We start from the raw sequence: 23,891 nt of genomic DNA, 5'->3' as shown, positions 1-23,891 counted from the left end.
ACAAATAAACAAGCCTTTATTACTACATTCACATGTTTGCATGGATTCCTTATTTGTTACATTTTGAAGTGACACTTTGAAAACTTGGATTGAGTAGTTATTGCTGGGTGTCACTGCTGGATTTCACGGCTCGGTTCCCATATTTCCGACAGCCTATGAACGCAGCAGTAACATGCATGGTAACCGGGGCGGTTCTATGTTTGATAGAGCTGGGCGTGGGCTCTTACACTCCTCATCCCCTCTTCTGTCTGTGGAAGCACATTGTTCAACGCGGGCTCGTTTCACCCAGAACCAATGAATGCCTTGGTGCATTTTAGCAGCTGAAAATTGAACACTTTGTAGGGGAGAATAAGGTGCAGATATCTGAAGATAGACGTCGGGAAGCAGACCAAGAACATTTTGTTTCCTCCTGAATACAGCTGAGAGGCAACAGAGTTGAAAGATTTTTCTTCTTCTTCTTCTCCGGTAGACGAAACGTCGCTCTTGTCGCTAATTAGACCTCTGCTTGTTGTAAGTATGCGGTGCACATTCCCGTGTCCGAAATATGTCGGCACTGACTGTTCTGTTGTCTAATGTTACCGCTTTAAAATGCTTTCAGTGTTTTGGGCACCGCTGGAGATCCCTGCTGTCCACAGTTGAAACATGTTAGCTAGCTATCATAACATTTTAATTCAAGCCCGGCGAGCTTTTATCTATCGAGCTCAGCAACTCATGCTTGCGTTGTAGTCCCGGCTATATGTATGGACAATTACATATGTTATTCAGTATCTTTTTAAAAAAAATAATTATCTATTTTTGATAAACAGTCTCCCTTGAGGTCGGGTGTTTTAACTTGGTTATGGAGGGATAACATTAGACCGCTGTGGATTTCCCCTCACCTCACTTTTGAAAAAGAAACCGAAGGTATTTAATGAGCATTGCTATAGTGGTAAATTTACTTTGTGTGATCTGTGTTTCTGTGTAATGTTAAGACAGTGTGTTGGGTATGAGGTTGCAGCTGCCGAGAGTGGCCACACAGACAGACAAGTAGGGTGACGCCCCGTCACACTGAGTAAAAACTGAATGTATCACTGCGGAAGTTAGATTCCATTACAAGGCATTTAGAGAGCTGACTCTGAATTATTTCCAAGCTAGAAACTGACAGTCAAAACGTTAAGTAAGTTGAAAAGAGAGAAGATGGCAAAGACAGCAGCACTAATTTGTAATTGGCCCTTACTGAAATTACAGCCATAGAGGCTGGTCGAAGACAAGAGGAAAATCCAGTGTAACCATCCCAAACTGACATAAATCCTCGTCAGAATAAATTTTATTCGTGATACAAAGTAGCATCAGACATTTCAGTTTAGAGCTGCAACAATTAGTCGATTAGTTGTCAACTCTTAAATTAATCAGCAACTAATTTGATAATCGATTGATCAGTTTGAGTCATTGTTTTTAATTACAAAAAGTCAATGTTTCCAGCTCCTTACGTGTAAATATGTAAATGTTAATCATAAATGTTTTGTTTTGGACCTGACTGATCCTTGAGTTTTTAGGCTGATAAAGTCTTTATTTAGGTGCATACTGGTCAACATGTATACTGATACGTTATAGACTGATGTGGCTGTGAAAGGCCAGTATCAGGGCAACAGCATTGGTTGACTGCTATATATATATGTACGTGTGTATTCTGGTCTTTTTGGTTATCTGTGACAATTAACTTAATATCTTTGGTTTGTGGACAGAAAAAAATATGTTTGATGACTTGAGGCTTTGGGAAGCGCTCACCATCATTATTCATAATTTTCTGACGTTTTATTAACAAACAACTATTGGGAAAATAATCGACATTAATAATTGTCAGTTGCGGCCCTATTTAAAGGTCCAATGTATTTGATTAAATGGCATCTAGTGGTGAGGTTGCAGATTACCACCAACTGAATACTTGTCGCCTCACCTGTCCCTTCCAAGTGTATAGGAGACTCTCCAGTGGCCATGAAACATGCAAAAAACACGCTTGGCTGTATCAGCCGGGCCAGTGATTTGTCTGTTCTGGGCTACTGTGGAAACATGGTGGTGCAGCATGGTGGCCTCTGTAGAAGAGAATCCATTCCCTCTATAGAGAGATAAATATCTCATTCTAAAGTAACAAAAAGACAATGATTTGTATTTCCAGGTGATTAAACACTAATGTAATCATACTTAACATATATTTAATGAATTAATATTAAATCCCATTTCTGCTTTATTCTGCCAATAAACCCCTGTAAATACACTGGACCTTCAAGGTAGTGTCCTCCCAAAACCTAGCAAAAAGTGTTTCGCTTTTGTGTTTATTAGAGGCTGGAATATGATTGTAACACCCTGTTCAACATATCTCATCTTTTCACCCACCACAACACCGCTGCTGCTGCATCACATATGAGTAACACATCAACAAGTCAACCATAGTTTTTCCATGATCATTCAAATAAAGATAGGAGCGCATGGTGGACTACATGGGCCCCATTAAGAAGGTCCAGTGTTAGTCATGTGAATTTGACATCAGTGTCTGTAGCGTTCAGAGTGGAGGCAAGAATTCAAGCAGCTGGAAAACAGCTGGTGACAGTCCAGCCAGTGATAGAGGTGTGATGTTAATCTCCTGTCCCTTTCTCTGAACAGCTGTAGCCTCGGTGGTGCCCAGCTGCATGCCAAAATGAGTGTGACTCTTCTGGATACCAAGATTTCACAAATGACACATTTTCTTAATGCTTTCATATGTAGGGTTTTGATTTGCAAAAGATGTGTTGGTGTGAGGCTCAAAGATGGTTCAGAGTATGCTCTTGTGAATAATCAGATTTTAGGAGTTTTTTTTATGTTAGGCACTGTCATACTCCTGTGCTGATATTGTTGTTGTTTATAATTCTTTAGGCTGGTTTGAATTAAGGCTGCACAATATGTAAAAAGCCATATAGAGATTATTTTAACAGATATTGCAATAGTAATATGATTAGTGCAGTTCAACAGTAGAATGGATTCTTTTTTCACAGGTGGTTCAGAGATTTACTTGACTAAAGAAAAATTTAACTTTTCACTTCACCAGTGCAGTCCTCATTTGCCCCAGATGTGCAGCAGTTGGTCACATTTGCACATACATGTTGTTTGGTCTGTAAAAATGTCAGAAAATAGTGAAATATGTCAATCGGTGTTTACCAAAGCCGAAGATGATGTTCTCAAATGTCTTGTTCTGCTCGGTTTACTGTCAGAGAAGATTAAAGAAACCATAAAAAATTAGAAGCTGGAATGAGAGAATTTGACTCTAGTCTAGCTCTAATTAGTGGTTATTGTATAGTATAGTTAAATATAGTTTAAGGTGATGTCTGTAATGTCTTATTTTGCCAGTCCAAAACCCAATGATTTCCAGTTTAATACAATAATAAATGAAGAAAAGCAGGAACTCTCCATATTTGCAAGACTGAAAACAGATTTTTCTGCTGTTTTGTATGAAAAATTACTTCGACGATCGGTGAATCATCAAAAGGTTTCATAGTTTCATCCTTTTTGTGCCGTGTGCCCAGATGGGCAAGTGAGTTTTCAGATTTGCTTGCCTGGAATGGCATTTAACTAGCCCTGGGCAAGTGGGCGATCATTATTGTTGAGTCTGGGATTAGTAGGAATGATCATATTTGCATCACTTTCATTTTCACTGGGGGACAAAGCTACTAAAGTCAGGATGATGTGGCATTTGTTGGGTCTGTACCCCAACCAACGTGCAGTCCCTGAGTTTGAATGTTTTTGTCTTTTGAGAACCGACTAAACATTGGGTGGGATCTTCTACAGGCGGACTGGCAGCTTAGTTCACGTGATACACTGGACCTGTATGCTTTCTGTTCAAAGTATTGTCACATGTAGTAACAAACTAGAACCACTGGAAAAGATTCACCCGTTCCTCTGATTGCAAAAGAGACCACTGATGAGTTTTGGGGTGTTTGGTGTCTGATGATAAGCCTCATGGCTCCTCTAACTGGCAGGCCTTTGTGTGGAGGTCAGCTGGCCTTTTCATCTCTGCTGCTCCCTCCACCGTCTCACCCTACCCGACAAGCTGAAAGGATGACCCAGTGGGGAAAAGGTCACTTGGACTCTGGTGCCTTTAAGAGCGGCTTGTTTAAGCATGCACATATACACACAGATGTGCACAGAAACTCTTTATGTAAATGTTTGTAACAGGGGAAAATGTTGTGAAGAGGAATTGTTTATTAAAGGATTCTGTTTGAGCAAAATGATAGTTTCATTCAAATTTTAGTAAATTTGCTGACTTCGGATAAATAGTCTGAAAAGCAGGAAACGTCCAATAGTGTAAGGCTTTGGTCTAACATCTAGAGGTATTTCTGAATAAATAGACTTCATAAGAATTATTTGAAGTCTTCACTTGCTTGTGCTTCATTGGCCTCAGAGAGCAGAGTAGTGACTCCTCAGTTGCTGGTCAACACTTATGTTTGGATGCCGTTTAGGAAGATGATGTCATTGGAGAGCAGTGGGAGGGTGCGGTGGGCTATCAAGGCTCTAGGACGGGTCTTGGAGCCTCAGTATTCGACCGTGATACCTCCCCAGAGAGGGTCTCCTTACCATCATCTCTCCATTAAAAATCTATTATCTCTGCAGTGGGATTGTGGCTCTGCTAGTATGGATTCTTTAACCAATTAAGCACTTTAATGGAGAGCAGGATGCATGTTACAGGATGATGGTCATTCATGTGCCCTCCTTGCATCGTGTGTTTTGAAGTGATAGAATTCTTTTTCAGGTTACAAGGAGTCATACAGCTGTATTAGCAAGGAGGTAAAAAAAGGCTAGAGAATGTTGAGCAGTTTCATTATTGATTTCTTTATACATTTTTCAGTTTCCAAGTCGACCCCTCCCTCCTGTGGTTTTCGATGCCCTTGGCACATAGTAAGAGTAGCCCTCTCCCTCCCTCGCCTTCAGCCACTCTCCTCCCATCACCCCTCTTGCTGCTCTGTACTTGCACCCTCCGTAAGCTGTCATGTAAGATTATCCTCTTGGTCCAGGCGGGGCTCTAGGGTTTCAAAACGAACTGTTAATTTCCCAGGCTGGAGGTGGCGAACTATAAATAACTCTAAACACAGACATACTCTATGGTGCTCCTTGATCGAAAGGGAGACAGCTATGCAAAGATTTTGGGGTATTTGGAGTGGAATAGGTCACCGACTTGTAGATGACACTGCAGCTATGGCCTGTATGCTAACAGATAGCAGGAGTTGATTTATTAGTACAAATCACTTTGCTGTGTGATCTGTACATTTTATAGAGCTGCAACAATTAGTGAATTAGGCTAGTTGTCAACTGCTGAATGAATTGCCAACAATTTTGATTCATTGGTTTGAGGTAAGGCTGGGCAATATGGCTTATACAAAACACCTCATTATTTTTAGGCTCTGCTGCAATATATGGTATGTATCCCAGTATACACATTTTCTCTATAGTAACATGCCATAAATTCTTAAAATGTGATATTATAGAATATGGTGCATTGCTGTGAAATAAACTATCCAACAGTGAAGATTTTAATGACATGGACAAAATGAAATTTCACAACATTTTGGACGAAAGTATGTCTATTGCTACAATATTGTAGTAAAGTACTGGTGCTTTCACAAAGTATTAGAACAACATTTTTGATAAAAATCAGGAGTAATATGGATATAGGTCTAATGATTACCTTGGGCTTTGGGGAACAGTGATTGACATTTTTCACCATTTTCTGACATTTTATGGACCAAACAACTAATTGAATTGAAATAATCAAGGAAATGATCAACAGATTAATCAGCAACTAAAATAATTATGAACTTGCAGCCCTAACATTGTATGAAAGAAACATTGTGACCTTATCATGGTTGTATGTATGGCTTTCACAGGTGTATTTGTGCACGTGCCAATGTGGCCAGTTGTTGCACGTCAGGGGACTGCACTGGTTAACCATACACTGACAGTAATTACTGTACAATATGAAAATCAGGACTGCAGAGGACAGCCTGACACAGCTGTAGGTGCCAGACAACCATCTGTCTGTACAGAACAAAAAAAATGTGTGGATGAAATATGAAGAAAGATTGATGATTGTGATCTTAGCAACTGTGTCCTCATCTCTCCTCTGTATCTGCACAAAGACCGACTCTGTATGAGCCCCCACTGACAACAAGTGGCTCTGAGAGAGAGACAGCATCTCTATCAATGATTAATTTTGCTATTCATCTCCATATGTATGTGTGGGTTATTAATCAGCCGCTGTCATGGCCTAGTTTGAGAGGGGAGATGGCATGGCTCTCTGTTTTCCTTCCTCCAGTCTCAGAGAAGCAGGCACGGGTACGTTCAATTTGCATTTCAGGCTGTAAATTTTAATCGTTACTTTGGCAGGTGTACACTCAAGATCTGGTTATGTAGAAGAAATGCAGCAACCAACCGTGTCAGAATCCGGAGAGGTGTGGGTGTGTGAGAGAGTGCATGTGTCAGTTTCTTTTTGTTTTATCTAAGTGTGTGTGTGTGTGTGTGTGTGTGTGTGTGTGTGTGTGTGTGTGTGTGTGTGTGTGTGTGCGTGTGTGTGTGTGTGTGTGTGTGTGTGCCCTACATTTTCCATCTTTACTACTTATCTTCTATTTAAGTTGTGATTCATATCGATCCATGAACTTTAATATATGAGTAAAGTTCGCGGTAAGTGCTTACATGGTGGAAGGTGTGATTAATCAGTAAATATTACACATTTAATTTAAGAGAGTGTGGAGAATTCAAGGTCAGCTAAGGATAATGTCAAGAATTGGGTTGTGGTGATGATGATGTGGGAGGTTATCATAGAGTCAGTGAATCAGCACAGAAGGCAACAAGTCATTGTCTTGTCATCTTTATCAACCAGACCAGACAGATTTGTCACACAGATCTTTATGTAATCTATGTTGGTATTGAAACCATCACTTTACTAATCACGTAGCCAATCAAATGAAAATTAATTAACAACAATTTTGATATTGGATCTTTTTTAAAGCCATTTATGACACAACAGTGCCTCAGTGAAGCATGGCTAGATTTATACTGGATCTTTGAAGCTGATACCAGTAGTATTATATAGGGATGCACCGATACCAGCATCGGGTATCGGTCTGACACTGACCTCACGTACTTGTACTCGTACTCATAAAACTACTCCGATACGCCACACCCGATACCACGTCACAAAAAGTAGCTGCTTGATACAAGTAAACATCTAAAGAACCGCCACGACGCAGAGTTCAAGGCATTTGCTGATGCTTACCCTCTTTTTATGACGAGTCGTCATCATCAGCGAGGGACTCGCTGTCCTCAACATCATCCATTAATGGCTGCATTGACTTTAGAAACTGTCTGTAAAATTCCATGGAAGTCCATGTAAAACTGAAATAAATGCACAGAGTGCAGCTGTGGACCGCAGCCAGTCGCTGTCCAATAAGTCCTGGCGGGTGTAAACTAGTTGAATGCATCAGGAAATTAATCCGAAGACGAAGCAAAAAACACAGCCGCCCCATTCCTCATAATAAGCTGCTACAACTTCTATTTGTGTACGTATTCTTCACCAAAACGGCCTGACAGCACAGTACACGCAACTTCACTCTGGGGTTCACAGCAGGGTCAACAAAACTGATGCACACATGGCACCACACTCATACCTGTCCCCCCCTAAACAATGACAGGTAGGAACTAATTAGCTCTTAGACCAGACAGAGACATGAAGAAGAAACTTAAATACTACACATGTAAATGTTAAATTAAAATACTAGTTAAAATGCTGTAAATGATAATGAAATAATTATTATATATAACACCATTTCTAATAAAATACTTAATTCTGCAAGTCCATAATAATGTTGTGAAATTAATATACTGAAATATACACAGTAAACTGCACAGCTTAATAAGGAACACAAAATCAGTAAAGTAACTTACTACAAATAACCTAAAAATATAATGTGTATAGTAACTATGGTTACATTTGTAGCACGAAACAACAATGATTTACTACATTTAGTAGCCAAAGTGACCATCTAATGAAAATAAAACATGTTTTACAAGTTATTGTAAGAACTAATGGCATTATTAAGTACTTGTATCGGTACTTGGTATCAGCAAGTACCCAAATGTAAGTACTTGTACTTGTACTCAGTCTGAAAAAAGTGGTATTGGTGCATCCTTAGTATTATATTTCAGAGTTTTAAAAAACTCTGGTAACAGTATATCAGACTAGGGCTAGGTAATATAATGATATATTATATTGTAATATGACACTAGATATCGTGATAGATTTTGGATATCGTTATATCGTGATATGTCAGAAGTGTTGTCTTTTCCTGGTTTTAAAGGCTGCATTACAGTTAAGTGATGTCATTTTGAGAATTTACCAGACTGTTCCAGATGATCTATTATTTGCCTTTACTCATTTAGGCATTATAGCCACATTACTGATGATTATTTATAAAATAATCTCATATTTCGTGCAAGCACCAATAGTCATCCCTGTAATATTGTTGCAATATAATACAACAAACTAATTTTATCCCCTCAGCCACTTCCACCCTTTACAGTACACAACATATCGATCACAACGTACACGATCAGTAATTATCAATATCAACCGATATGAAACTTCACTGTCGTGATAGGTGTTTCAGCTATATTGTGCAGGCCTGTATCAGACAATGTTTTCGTGTAACATAAACAAGTTTTGATATGTTTATATAAGACGTTAACAAGAGATCTACTGAGAGGAAACATTTTAGTTATAAATAATAAATAAACTGTTAAATAGGGTTGGACATTGAGAACAGATTCTAAATAAGAATTGACTTCAAAATAACAATTCCAAATTGATATTTAAGAAAATTTAATTTAGGTTCTGCTCATCAATTCCTACACAATTTTCACTCGCTCTGGTCTCAAATTAAACAGTGTACATACATCAAACACCTACCGTATATTGATCTGACTATCTGTCAGAGCCTATAGACAGCCTCTATTCTCAAACTGTGGTACATGTACCACTGGTGGTACCGGAACTCTCTCTAGAGGTACATGGAGGAATTTCATAAACCCATAACCCAGATTCACGGTGGGCACTCATGCCCTGTTTTAGTGAACTGGATTAGACAAAGTCAGCTTTCTTTACCAGTTATTAAGACTGTTACTTCGCATGCATGCTGTTTCCACCACATTAATTAGCCTGATGTGAATCCTTGCCCTGTCTTGAGCTTGTAGCCTCCAGTGACCAAAGGTGTTCCAGCGTCCGTCTGCCCTGTACAAGTGTCTGCTCTCTGCACAGCTGCTGTTTGTTTGGTTAAAGGAGGCTGCAAGGGGCTGGGCTGGCTCTGCGGCTCTGCTGTCACGGTCTCTGTACTCCAGCCAGGGCGGGCTGCGCTGTGTACCAGGTTGATTTATATACAGTGAGGGAAAAAGGAAGCTAAATGTTTGGCCACAAGATTGAGGGGTCAGGATAATTCCCTTCCTGTTGTGCTTGAAAATTATAGCAGCGAGGGTGTTTTTACAAGGAGGCCATTGTTGATATTGGTGATGGTTTTCAGAGCTACCTGTTCCATTAAGGTGAGCAGTGGCTTATGGGATCGAGGAACATGTGTGTGCATGTGTGTGTCTGTGTGATTGAATAAGAGCCACTAAATGGTTGTGTCGTCAGTTAGCAAGTCTGCTTTTCTGTCAATCATTAACATCAGTGAGCCAGTCTTAGTGGCTAATCTTAGTCTGCCCCTACATCAGCATAAATACACTCATTTCAGACACAAGTTTTGACGGAGGTGAATGGTGGTTCTATTAATACATCACACTCAGAGACAAATATAGGTGCATGTCTCTTACTTCTGACTTTCCACAACTGAATTAGCTTCATAAGTTTTCTTTGGATGCTTTTAGTATTATTCTTTCATTAAACTGTCCACCTGTTACTGCTTTCTTTCTACAAGTCAAGTTTCACTCCAGCTGTGTGTGTGTGCGCATGCACGTGTGCATGCGTGTGCATGTGTGTGTGCATGCTCCTTTGGGAGATAAAGCACAAGAGACAGGGCGTGTATGTATTCTGCTCAGGCTGTCTAAAGCACTGATGTTCATTGCTCCGTAGTGAGTAAGGGGTTTGTGTAACAGAGCTACATGGAGTGCATTTTATGTTGGGGATGACGGTTGGTGCCCTGGAGAAGCTAAAACAGCATATGTGACCTGTGGTGGTCATGAAATCCTGACGGATTGATTACACACTCCAGCAGGTGGTGCAGGTTAGTGAGTTTCTTCTTCAGCTCAATGAAGGAACATTCAGGAAAAGTAAGACACTGTCGATGAACGGGCTGAGATGTTAAACCCCATGTGACCTTATTTTACTCTGAGCTGCTTCATTTGAACGACAGCACGTGACGGATCAGTTTTGAGGAAGCAAAACAACACTGCTGTGGGTGTTGAGGGTGGTACACATGTAGACAACAATGCCTAAAAGGCCATTATATGATTCTCATATCATTACCGTAGATTTGTGTTGAAAGTGGCAGTGGCACTGTTCACTTAAATCCCTTCTTAAAACATACTTTTATCAAAGAGTCTTTGCTGATTTCAGGGGTCAACAATAAGAATTGCAAATAAGATGTCTATGATTAAACTATTTTGATAATCGATTAATTATTAAAGTAATTTTCATGCAAAAATGGCAGAAAATGCTTTTTTGTTTTGAGGACGTTTCCTGCTTTTCTTCTGTTTATTATCATATTAAACCGAATATCTTTGGGATTTACACTGACAAAACAAGACATTAAAAAACATCACCTTGGACTTTGAAAAACTGGAATGAACATTTTTCATAGACATTGTAGTCCTAGATTAAACATGACAACTAATTTAAGTCTGTTGTTATTTGATAATTGCTAATAAATAAATCAATTTGTACAGGAGCAAGGAAAAAAACCCACTAAATTTGAACCCTGCTTTCTTGAGTTTTAACTTTTTATTTCTTAAAATGTATTTATTTTCCTATTCTTGCCTTGTATACTGTATTATTTTTATATACCAGATAGTTTTGTGTTTTCTTTTTGTACCTGATGATTTTACGACCTGTCTGTTCATTTTGCTGCCTTAGCAAAGCCCTTTGGAACACAGATTTTGAAAACTGCGCTATAAATAAAGAATAGTATCATCATTAATTAAAATCAAATTATAGCCCAAATCCATAAAAACGTCTGGAGTTGAGTTTTTGATCACTTCTGCCAAACAGAAAGTGAAACTAATCTGCCACTTGAGGGCCGTTGAATCCTGTGAGATACAGGAACTCCCAGTGATTTTCCTCTGAGTGCTGGCATCAGAAGGTGACATCACCGCGATGACATCACCTGACCACTCATTGTTGTCTGTATGTTGTCGAGCTGAAGCCGTTACCACGGGAGGCTCCTGCGGTTGCCATGGCCCTCCAGTGGACTTGACTTGTGGTTAGCCATAGGTTTGGTCATGCTAGCCCCAGCTTGTATTTGATTTAGTCTTGCAAAATCTGATCACATCACGTCTTTCTGACTCTGACTCATCATGTTCCATCATGTCTACTGGCAGGGCTGCTATCAGGTCATTCTCAGGGCATAGGTTTGGTAACTTTGTGGTAAAATTTGAAAAAAAAAAAGTTGAGTCACACTTTGCCACTATATGTAGTGGAAACACCCATATGACTACTTTCTCCGCAAGTTGACTCAACATGCCTGGAATTTCACTGGCCTTCAGCGTTGAGAGGGTCGTGGTGATGTCAGGGGACCTATGTGTGTCTGTTAGTGCGTATGTGTATGTCTTTGTACCAGTTCAAGTCTGTGCATGGATAAATGTGTCTGATTCCAGCTGATAGTTAACACTGTGATAACATGATCTGTATTTTCTACAGATTTCCCACAATTTTTGAGTATGCCTGAGCTTTCCGGTTAAATTACTTATTGTTCACTGCCAACCTCCACCAGTCTCTCTAGAGCTGGTCTATCCATCAGCTCTGCTACTATCTGTTGCTGTCAGTCTGTTGTTGATTAAGACGTTGCAACCCAACCAATTTACAACATCTTGACCTTGAATTACAGCTTAATGGATTCAAAAGCTGCTTTTAATGAATGCTTTCTTAGCACTGTGACTTTCAAATGCACATAGAAAGGCAAAGAAGTCTTTTGAGCCCACCCTATTAACCTTTTTTGAGTTAATTAAGCAGAATTTTGTACAGCCTTCCAAGTCAGAATTGTGGTTTAAATCTTATCTGCACAATACTTTTCCTATTCAGTTTTCAAATACCCTCTAGGTCCATATATTCTCGTAAGACTGCTGTTTACCAGTGGTGTGTAACGTTTAGCCTACAGAAAGGGATATCACTTATGTTTTCTCAAGAGACAGACATGTTTCTTTAATAACATGTCTTGATTTACAGTCAGAGGCAGCCCTGTTGCATCGACTAGACCTATTAAGCGGGTTCAGTGGGTCCATAGGGCACAACTGCAGGCACACCTGGAGTCATAAAACCCTCTTTTAGGCCTCTCATTCTGTTGCTATGGATTGATCCCTGTGGGAGACGCGAGGCAAACCAACAAGAAACAGTTCGTAGGCAGCAGTAGCCTAGTTTTGTTAGCAGCAGTGACTGGGTTCGTTGTTTGGTTGAAAGGATAAAGTTGAGTGTTGCTTGTTTTAATTTTTTTATTTGGCCTGTCACCATGGGTTCAAAGTTAGACATCAGTCATCAGTGCTGCTCACACTGAGCGGCGGGAGAGGATTGGAACATTGAGTACCTTCAGCACATTTTTCACATTCCCCTTTGAGGGTCTCAACCTCAGCCCCCACTACACATACACACACGCGCACACAAACCACTAATGTTTCTCACCACTGGGTTGTAGTGGTAATAACTGTATGCTTTGTCTGTGCCACTAGCTGTGGACCGCATCATGGCCAGTCCGGTGTCAGACAATAGCTGGTCAAAGCTCTCTGTATGTCTGTTGTTCTCTCTGGTAATGTGTATGCTTCATGTCTAACCTGCACCTTTCTCTGCACCTTTTCTTCTCTCCAGCAGTGGCGTGTGTGGTGAGCAGCAGCGGCAAAGATGACGGAGTATAAACTGGTGGTGGTGGGAGCTGGAGGCGTGGGCAAGAGTGCACTTACCATCCAGCTCATCCAAAACCACTTTGTGGATGAATATGACCCCACCATCGAGGTATGATGCTCTTCTGGATGTTCTACACATTGTTCCTGTGGGAGGCATCTTGGTTTTTGCAGTGGGATGGTACAGAAGGGTTGATTATATGGTTAAATATATATATAATATATATGATACATATGTATATATGTGTGTGTGCGTGGCCAACAATGATTATTTTTAAACTAGAAAAAAAATTGTTTCAGCTTAAAATTATGTTGCATCAAGCATCTAAACTAGCAGTTTACTTTTAACTTTAAACCTTAAACTTTAAAATTAATTCTGTGACACCAAAAATTTAAACTCAGATACCAGCAACCAAAAATTTTTCCCCCTCTGTTACATTTACTAGGTCCTGACAGCATTCAGAACTGATTTACATTAAAAAAAACTTGGATTTACTAAACAGATTAGTTTTTAATTGTGCAACAGCACTCTGCTTTATTTTAAATTTGGATTTACTGAGTTTAAACCTAGTTTTACTGAACTTGGATTAGAACTAATCCTAGGTTAAATTCATCTTTGTTGGTGCAGCCCAGCCTGTATGTCATTTGTCCACTCCCATAGTCACTGCTGGACAATATTTTCTGGACCCCACTGAGACGACAGCTCAGAATAAATCAAGTTAATTTAATTTAATTAATCAAATGCTGTGGCAGCTCTCCAAACGGTCAGGCTTGGAAGAAGTTTCTGATTTTTTTTTTTTTTTTTTTTTTTTTTAAGAAGAAATGTTTACTCTGCTGTTTTGTAATTCCTATATCTTCATGAAAATAAGACATCGTAGACATTGCAGAGAGGAGAGGGAAGCCAGTGAGAATGTTTTCTCCTCTCTTTTCTCTCTTTTTCTCCCTCACTGTCTCCACTCTTTCCCTCTCTTTCTCACCACGCCTGCCTCTGGCCAGACAATGTCCTTTTTGTGTGTTTGCATTCCTGGCCCCTATGCTCTAACAAACAAAGGGACGGCACTCCATGTTTTTGTGGCTGTGTGTTGGAAGGCTAAACATTGGCTCCAATACCCTTCTCCTCTCAGCTCTTGATGTTCGTTTCACCTGGAAGTGGACATGGAAGTAATAATAGTCAATATATAATATGCTGCTTAGCACTTAGTGACCAAGGCCAAGGATATGATGACACTCTCACTGATGGGACCACAGTTTCCTCTAATCCCTCCTGAACTCTCTACTGTGTCTGATTATAGTTACTGACTGCTCACTTATATATTTGACAGGCTATATGTCTTCACCACCTCTCTAAATATTGGAGTTTCTCCCTTTTTTCTGCAGGACTCATACAGGAAACAGGTTGTGATTGACGGGGAGACCTGCCTGCTGGACATCCTAGACACTGCAGGTCAGGAGGAGTACAGCGCCATGAGGGATCAGTACATGAGGACAGGGGAGGGCTTCCTCTGTGTTTTCGCCATCAACAACACCAAGTCTTTTGAGGACATTCACCAATACAGGTGTGTGTGTAAAAGTGAAGCAGAGAGGAGTTTAGGCTTAGGCCAGAGATATACTTACTTACACGTTCGCATACACATCCATACGTATGAAGGTCCATGTGCATATCCTCAGAAATAAACACTGCATAAACACAATCAAGTGGTTAAACAGGAAGTATATCTCTGGCCTTAAGGCCACATTCAGACAGAATCAGGCTTTGCAGTGAAAAGTCCAGCCATCTTCATTCATTTTGAATGAGTGTGGTGTGTTTAGGCTGTTGCAGTGGGGGCTGCAGGAAATGCCAAAAAATGCAGAGGAAAAGTTGACAACACAGTCAACTTTTGGAGAAATGCATCCCAGTATTACGCTGCAGTGGGCAATCACGAGTCGGCGAGCAGCCTGCTCACCAGTCAGATTGAAATATCTCTGAAGCCAGGGTCTATTTAGGCAGAGTTCATGGACCAAAAGATTACACTCTCCCGGGTGTGCCCTCACTTGATTCATTTCTTAAAACCAGCTTCAATGTCTGTGTTTGACTTGCACTTTGTGCTACAAAGTAGCACCACCAAGAAGCTTCCTGGTTGGTTTTGGTTTATTTGTTTGAGAGAGGGAGCCTGCAACTGTGCTCAGACAAGGTGGAGACTGAGTGTGGTGAGGGAGCACCGGTAGTGAGAAAGCTGGTGAATCAGAGAAATAAAACACAATTTTCTCGTTTCTTTCACAGCGATTATGCTCTAAGCACAAATAAACACCCCCCACACTGCCACACAACCATGCGGCAAATTGCCACAACGCCTGATTTTGTCTGAATGTGGCCTGTTCAGAGTCATCATAAATCATGACATCATTATTGAGCATTATGGGATCAGTTTTTGCAGATGTGAACCTGTGATATTTACTGGGCAGATCAGTCAGGGTATAGCTCAGACAAAATCATTCCTGCTAGTTCTCTCCTCGTGAGTTGTGTGTGTGTGTGTGTGTTTGTAAATGCAGTGTGTGTTGCAGGGACTCCCATGGGGTCTGGATGGAGAGGGGTGTGTGTGTGTACGTATGTGTGCCAGCTCTCTGCAGCAGTTGGGTGATGTCATGCTGTAGCGTTTAACACAGCTAAAGAAAGCTTAGCCCCCAACTGGAGGATTACAGCACGATGCCAATGAAATCGATCCTGACTCAATTAGAGGAGCGGGGAGAGGTAGCACTTTCAAGGACAGGGAAGGAGAAAGGGAGGAAGGGAGGGAGGGGGTAGAGATTCAGCTGGAGATGACTGTGTTTTCTCTCTTTCCCACATTTTGTCTTTCTCATCACATCAGAGGAGCACTTGCCAGTCTTGCACATGGCAAGTAAAAGAGGCTGCATATTAACTTTGCTGCCTCCTCGTGCAGAGTTGCAGGGTTTTTGAGTTTATCTCTCTCACACACACACACACACACACACACACACACACACACACACACACACACACACACACACACACACACACACTTGTTTGGCTTGCTGCCATTACAGCCCAGCCTTTTTCAGGCATGGCTTTGACACAACTGCTGTTATCACTATAAAACCATTGTGCAACCTGTGAAAAGCATGCATGGATCTTTGGCTAGATGCTAGAATAGGTGGTGGCCCCGTTTAGAGCTGCTGAGTTATTTTAAGATCTATTTTACAGGCAAAAATAGTCAGAGGCAGTTTCTGTAAAACTTCTTCCTTCACTGTCACTGCACACACTGGCATGACACCTGCTTGAAACTTGGCAGTGTATTTTAAATTATTCATTATTTTTTATATTTGAAACCAGCCATAGTCTATCTATGGTATTTCTGCTTTTGGTATAGACCTGCAAAGAGATGCAACAGTTAGTTGATTCGTTGATTATGCAATTAAAGGAAAACTTGTTGCTAACTATTTTCTCAATCCTTAAATTTAAGGATTTGTTCATTTTCTTTGTCATTTATGATAGTAAATCAAGAGTCTTTGAGTTCTGGCCTGTCGGTTAGAGAAGTAATCTGAAGCCATCACTTTGGGCTCTGGAAAAAAATTATGATGAGCATTTTTCACAATTTTTTGACATTTTATACTATAAACTAAGGGTATCATGAATCTCTAAAACCACAATTTGATTTAACTTTCGATTTTAAGGCTGTGATCCAATTTTGTTTTTCGATTTTAAACATTTTTTTTTAGCACTGAGCTCTATTCCATTGGTAGACTATTGAGTCTTGTCTCAACAAATAATTGGTTTTATACCCTGACAACTGTCAATTGTGATATAATGGCCGGTGAGCTATGCTGTGTCGTCTTTGATGTCATCCCTAGTATAAGTGATTGAAATTGAATCAGCAGATTAATTAATAATGAAAATAACCATTAGTTGCAGCCCTACTTTTGGATTTGCTGGCATTTTAAATATGCCAATTAAACTTGACATACCTACCTCAACATCATATATCAAGTAAATGGTCTAAACAGAGTAACAAGTCTGCTGTGACGTCAAGAATTAGAGCAAATGGGGTCATAAATGCCATTAGCGGTGTTGATTGCAGATGGGCAGGGCTGACTGTAGTGGCTGCATCCTGCTGTACTGTGGCTCAGGGACAAGAAGGGCTGAACTGATAGATTGATCTGACCCACTCCTCTCACTCAGTTCCCCCTGGCTGCCTGGCATTTGGCGCTGGCTGCTGTGGTGATGAGGTAATGCTGTTCACCGCCTGCCTGCCTGTTGTCCATCCCTCCCCCTCTCCCTCCCATCCTCTCCACCTCCCTCCTTCAGCAGTGCAGCACAGCCCAGCACCAGCGGGCCCTGGCTCTTCCTCAGGGTCCTAGAGCTCCCTGGGTGGTTGGCTCTCCAGTGGTGGAGCTGCTGTTGTTTATGAAGCAGGGAGGATCCCAGACAGGCAGCAATATGTCACTGTGACTAAACGCAGTGCTGGGTGGGTTGAGGAAACAGCCACAGTTTTGCAAAATTAAATGTTAACTGTTGCAATTTTCTTGTTTTGCAATTCACAGAGAACAGATTAAACGTGTAAAGGACTCAGACGATGTCCCTATGGTGCTTGTGGGAAACAAATGTGACCTCCCGGCACGCACGGTGGACACAAGGCAAGCCCAGGAACTTGCCCGCTCTTACGGTATCCCTTACATTGAGACCTCTGCCAAGACACGACAGGTAGGTGGTGAAAAAGAAGCACGCACACACACACACACACACACACATGATACTTGTACTTTCATCCAAGAAACCTTTTCTTTCTCTCTTTTTCTATCTCTGGTATTTAAAATTACCTTTAATTTTAAATTAATTTATTGGCTCCAGCTTCAGTTGGCAGTGATGGAAACATGACACCCAGCTGTACATGCTTATTTTTGGCACTTTATAGCATAGGAAATGCTTGTCACTGCCATTGGTAACTTCTGCGTATTGTTTGCCCCTTTTTTAATACACATTTGCTGCTTTACTTGCTTCTGTGCGTCAACTGAGCACAGTGGAGTTTGCACCCACTTGAAGTTGTGTATTTATTAAACTGATATGCGCTTGTCTTGAGTCCAGCATCTGTAAAACGATGCGCAAACATCAAATACATTCTTCACAATAAATAATACTTTTTTTTTTTTTTCTAAAAGCTTTTATTACGAAGTAGCAAAATCAGGAAATGTTAAGTTTTTATCAGCAGTGATCTGAACATGACTCCTATCCAACTGAAAGTGACATGAAACTGTAAAATAAAGCAGATATCTGCAAGTACAAACACAAATGCAGGAGAGACTAAACTTCAAACCACAGAGATTCAGTTAGAAGCTATAAAAGAGCTGAACAAAGAGGCTCTTAAAAAGATTTTTCTCTCTCTTTCCTGGCACACAGGAAAAAAAGGAAAGGCAAACTCATCTCCTGGCAGTGGAGTCGATTGCCTATTTTTAGCAGATTTAGCCACATTTAAAAAAAACCCGCATATACACACAAATTTTGTTGTAAAAACAGTATACAAAAGATGACAAAGAGAAGCGTACAGGGGTAATGTTAATTTTCCTTCCCATCTTTGCAAGCCACAAACTCAGATTCTATGCAAACACGATCCCCTCCAAGATGTTATGACAGTGTTTTGGTATTGGCACTGTAATTCAGCATTTTTGCACGTGTATGATGTGATTTGTGTTGCTGGGAACATTTTATTATGCCGCAGGCAATGACTCATAGCCAGGTTACCTTGGCTTGAGAACAGAGCTACAGTATTTGAAAGGCCTCCATAAGGACAAGTCGCTGCACAGCTCCCACTGCCTCTGACTCACTGTCACACATTATGTAGCCACGTACAGACTCTCACATTCATCAGTGACCTCGCAGGAAGGCTGTCATTCAAACTGAATAGTATGCAAAGAACTGAGTTGTTACGATGTCTTGATTAACCGAGTCTGAAATGATCATGGTTGCTGTGGTGATGTTGCTTCTCAGTGGTGAGTACACCTGAGAGGTTTACTGTCAGTTAAAAGAGGTGCTTGCAGTACTCCACTTATAATTGACCATTGTAAGTGCCCAGATTTTGAACTTTTGTGTGTGTGTGTTTGCAGGGAGTAGAGGATGCCTTCTACACACTGGTTAGGGAAATCAGACAGCATAAGCTGAGGAAGCTGAACCCACCTGATGAGAGCGGTCAGGACTGTATGAGCTGTCGCTGTGTGGTATCGTGATGCAGGTGAAAGATTTTTAACACAAATTTATTTTTCTTTTTGGATAGGTACACAGTAATATGGAAAATTTGTCTTTTATGCTGGAATGTGTATGATTTTTTTTTTTATTATGGCATCACAGTTAATCGAAATATTATTAAATCGCAATATGGCAATATCCAAATCTTAGAAGCTGCAAGTTTTTGATAAAGGAAAATGTGACAAAACAGTGATGTTTTGAAGAACTACAGTGCTGTAGACATGTCTGACTGGCAAATCTTGTTCTTCAGATGTCAGGAAACACCACAGCATTGTGATTGTAGTAATTTTTTGTTTTTGTTTTTTTCAGTGAAAATACCTTTCAAAATACTTAGAATGTTATTTTTGCCATATTGTACAGCCCTACTTTTTATGTCTACAGCTTAGAGCTGCAGTGCTTAGTAGACTGACAGATCAACTATTTTGATCAATTTTAATTAATTGCTAAAGTAAAGTTTTATACAAAAATGACAGAAATGCTGTGTTCAGCCTCTCAAATATGGGGATTCCCTGCTTTTCTTTTTCTTTTATAATTAAAAAAAATATATTTTAATTGACATTCAGCAAACATTTTTCCATAAAGTGAGTTTCAAATGTTGTGTGCATACATCATCCATTTATGTTTATCTGAAATGCCATACTTTACTTAAAGGGAAAATAAATACAAAAACGGTGTTGGGCAGCCATCTTTTCTTTACCATACAGTAAAATCATTTGTAGACTTGTCTACAGGGCGTTACTTAGTTAACCCGGTTTTCTGACATTTTATAGACCGAATGATTAATCCAGTTATTTAGAATACAATAATTAATATCAATAGTTTAATCAATAATGAAAATAATGTAGGAAGATATGTTTTCATATTTGTTTTTACTTACAATGTCCAGTCGTATGATTTTCAATTAAACTTTTCACTGTTTCAGTCCCATGTTATTGTTTATAGGAAAACTAACATCTGTGCCCCCCTCTTGTGTCATTTCTTTCCCCAGCTGGCCGTTGCACTTTGAGGAGAAATGCTACAGCGCATAGTGGCAGCATGGACTTAAAGATAGAAAGATAATTCAAGTCAATGATGAAATATAAACTTTTTTCAAAAAGAGGACGATTGAAGCAAAAGCTCTCATGGAAACCACCAGAGCTGACTGAACCATAGACCTTTATGGAAAGGAGGATTCGGACTTGTTGCCTAAGAGGCTACCTGAACTAGCCCAGTCCGGCCCCCCTTTTTTTCGGTCCACATGTCGACCTGTGAGCAACATCACTAAATGACTGTCTGTCAACTCCAGTGTGGTCTCACTGGGTAGCTCCACAAGTTTCCTGCTAACTTATTGTTTTCAGTCTCAACACTGGTCTTAAAAGGGGGCGACTTTGACCTCCTCCCACCTTGAAAGCCTAATTCCACTCCCCCTGCCTGCCCACTGGAAGGACTGATTGACTGAAATGGAAAGGACTGGAATGGACATTTATTTACCCAAACACCTCTCACATAAATAACCCTCCATCCTGCTCTACCTGCCTTTGGTTTCCCTCGAATGGCTGTGTAGTCTCTACATTATACTGGATACAGCGGGTTAAGGCTTTTGTTGTTCTTGTTTAACAGTTGGCCTACCTGTAAAATATGATTTTGGTTTTGATAGGGAACATTTTTTTTTGTGATTGCAGAATTTGAAGTCACTGAGCAATATGTGAGCAAGGGCACCTGGTATGACATTGTTTTCATGACCTGTCTGACGTAGTTGGAATTCCTTTTGGGATATGGAGAATATAAAGATAGACAGATGCCTTGTTTTCGTACAGATGTTGTCTTTGTGGACTAATAATAGTAATGGCTAGTGTACGTAAGTTATGGTGCAATAGGATTCTTTACTGTCCACAAAGTATTGGGATTACACCACCTCTCATGGCTACTTATTTTCTGTTTTCCTTTGGTTTAGGGAGGAGAGGTACCCTGCATGAAAATGTGGTTGTCATTTTTCCAGTTGCAAAAGCTGGAGATGGTTGCTTGTAGAATAGGAGGAAAAACCCCGCACTTGTACAGTTATACAGTGACAGCTTATGGTTGATTTTCTTGCATTTCATTTCAGTAACTGTATGGTGTACAACTCTTAATTTACTGCACGGTGATCACCGCTATTTTTTTAGATTGCGAGAGTCACTCCTTGTGGATAATAAGGCTCAGGAATCTGGGTCCAGGAAGGTCTCGACTGACTGTCCTGGAAACCGGGGTTATTAAAGGATGTCACCAGTTAGCTTTGCAGAGTGTAACGCACAACTCCTGCCTCAGAGTCTAACGTTTTGTTTCCACACACCATACTATCCTCAAACTGCTCCTTTTTTCTCTGCCACCTCAACTCTACAACAGAACAATAACAGGTCAGGTGCTACTCATTTCAGAACCATATTTACTGTATACATGGGACTTTAATAGGTGATGGATTTTGGGTTATGGGAGCTCATTGCTTGTTTCTTAATACTGACTAGCTTGTGCTGTCCATGACTGCATTAATTTGCTGCCTAAATGAAAGAGACTGCCCTGTGTTTACTTTGCCTTACCTGTTAGCTAGTTTGTACCTCATGTATGCAGCAAGCTCTACCTGAGATGTGTTCTGTGGCTGCATTGTTTTGTTCATGTTTTATTATGTGTGCAACTAAAAAAAATATAGAAGTGTGTTTGGTTTAGACATGCGCTGTATAGAATTTGAAAGACAAGTCCCTAAAAACACTACACTGATTTTTAAGAAGGGGTTTTTTTCTGTCATGGCATGTGCATCTGAATGTGTTTAACAAGACTAAAAAACAAAAAAGAATTATTTAGATAAAACCCAGTATAAGCCAAGTTGTCTTGCTCCTATGTTTATATGAAGTTTCATTCCCATTACACTGGAATAAGTTGTTACTTTTAGTAAAGATTGTACTTAAACAGTTGAGATGATTGGTTGTGTATGATCATGTTTGGAGTTCCAGACACTACAGGCAGGTTTTGGCAATAGGCTTCAGATGCAAACCTCAAAGACCTCTTCCATGAAAGATGTCAAATGTTATTTTGCCATTGTCTCCTTTCAAGGGAAAGAGAATTTTTATTTCTAATTGATTTTGTACAGTTAAAGTGACTCTTTTTCACTCATAACATGGCTTAAAGAAATATGATCTCATTACTGTGTGGATGGTAGTGGTCAAGTTGTTTTTTTTTTTTTTATCAGTTAACTGTTCATTTTCTCTGTTCAGAGGAAGGATATGAACTGTGAATGTGTTTGCGTCTTTAGCAGCTTTGTTTAAAATTTACAATATTGAAATAATGCAGGAGTTGATCCTTGGTCCCACTTTTGGATGTGTTGTTCCTAACGTTTATTTTTCACCCATGTTACTCAAACCTTTTACTGGAAAAAAAAAGAATGTGGCGTTTGTAACATGTAATGACAGTCCTGATAGTACGCTTGTCCTCTCCCTGTGTCGATCTTTAAACAGTACATCCATGATAATAATAATAATACCATAGATTTCCTCAAAACTGTGTATTCAAATTCCCATTGCATTAGAATAGCAGCGTCATGTTGCCACAGGGATCCTCCAGCCAGCAAACCACAAGTATACAGGTCAGCGAACCTGGCGAGCATGACAAAGACTGTACGGACCATTGGGAGTTTTGCACAAGGATACAGTGGGCTCAAGGGCTTGTTTCTCCCTTGCAAACTGTGGAATGGAGGTATGGAAGGAATTTGTGAAAATGTCAACTGTTTAGCTATTTAAGATGTATTTACTCTTTGAAATGTGGCAAATGTATTGCAGGACAGGAATAAAGATGTCAAGAAGAATCTTTGTCTGTGGTCCCTCTCAACCATCTAACTTTCACATCATGTTCCTGTCAAACTTGAGATTTGCTGCCACCTGCTGTCAGTTTCATGTACCATGTTTGAAACCATGAAAAGAATAGACAGGCAAAGATTTATGTACAAAAATGCTATATAGTACAGTGGTTTCCAACCTTTGTCCATAAAGGACTGCTTTTCTATCACTAAGGAAACTGCTGACCTCTGACTAAGCACATATGTTGTGGATATTTCATGTTATATTCAGTGCTGAACAGCTGATAAGTGGGGTGTCCCTGTAGCTCCAGTACTGAGGCTGTCAGTCCTCTGCAGTGGCCACCAGTTCGACTCCCGCCTGTGGCCATCTTGCTGCGGGTTGTCCCCTCTCTCTCTACCCCCTTTCCTGTCATATCTTCAGCTGTTGCTATCGAAAACAGAGCCAAAAGCTCCCCCCAAAAAATCTTAAAAATTAAAACAGAAAAAAAAGAACAACGGATGAACTGTTCAATGAACCCAAATAACAAACAATAGCTGCAAAAAGTTTGTGTAAAATGAGCAACTTGGATGAATTTTGATAACTTCATGTGAATATTACGTAAGAGATTAGTTTTCCTGATATTTAAAGAATAATTTGAAGAATTTATACAGTTCTGCTTGTATTACACATTTTTGTTATATTATGTATTCATAAATACTTAAAAAGCTTCTTTTTTTTTTTTTTTTACATGTCCAGTGTTTTCTCCTCCCTGATGCGTGGCC

General features: G+C 40.1%; 1 protein-coding gene across 2 annotated transcripts; it reads left to right on the top strand.

Moving 5' to 3' along the window:
* Positions 1-243: 243 nt before the first annotated feature.
* On the top strand, positions 244-22,251 carry hrasa (HRas proto-oncogene, GTPase a). 2 transcript variants are annotated; one of them, XM_084733985.1, is made up of 6 exons: positions 244-510; positions 13,067-13,207; positions 14,473-14,651; positions 17,632-17,791; positions 19,189-19,313; positions 20,316-22,251. In XM_084733985.1, exons 2-5 carry the CDS (start codon positions 13,097-13,099, stop codon positions 19,306-19,308), a joined length of 570 nt encoding a protein of 189 aa, XP_084590111.1. In that variant the 5' UTR covers positions 244-510; positions 13,067-13,096; the 3' UTR covers positions 19,309-19,313; positions 20,316-22,251. The 2 variants fall into 2 exon arrangements, with proteins under 2 accessions (XP_084590111.1, XP_084590109.1); XM_084733983.1 differs by having other exon boundaries at positions 13,064-13,207.
* Positions 22,252-23,891: the final 1,640 nt, after the last annotated feature.

The sequence above is a fragment of the Lutjanus erythropterus genome, chromosome 13 (genome assembly GCF_056507025.1).
Source record: "Lutjanus erythropterus isolate fLutEry1 chromosome 13, fLutEry1.hap2, whole genome shotgun sequence".
Lineage (NCBI taxonomy): Eukaryota > Metazoa > Chordata > Actinopteri > Lutjaniformes > Lutjanidae > Lutjanus > Lutjanus erythropterus.
This window is presented reverse-complemented; position numbering and strand designations above follow the sequence as displayed.

Excerpts from the sequence above, each read along its gene's own strand:
- hrasa (XM_084733985.1), top strand. The coding sequence starts at position 13,097 with ATGACGGAGTATAAACTGGTGGTGGTGGGAGCTGGAGGCGTGGGCAAG. Across the intron at positions 13,208-14,472 it reads AATATGACCCCACCATCGAG|GACTCATACAGGAAACAGGT; the intron begins GTATGATGCTCT and ends TTTTTTCTGCAG. Across the intron at positions 17,792-19,188 it reads CCTCTGCCAAGACACGACAG|GGAGTAGAGGATGCCTTCTA; the intron begins GTAGGTGGTGAA and ends GTGTGTTTGCAG.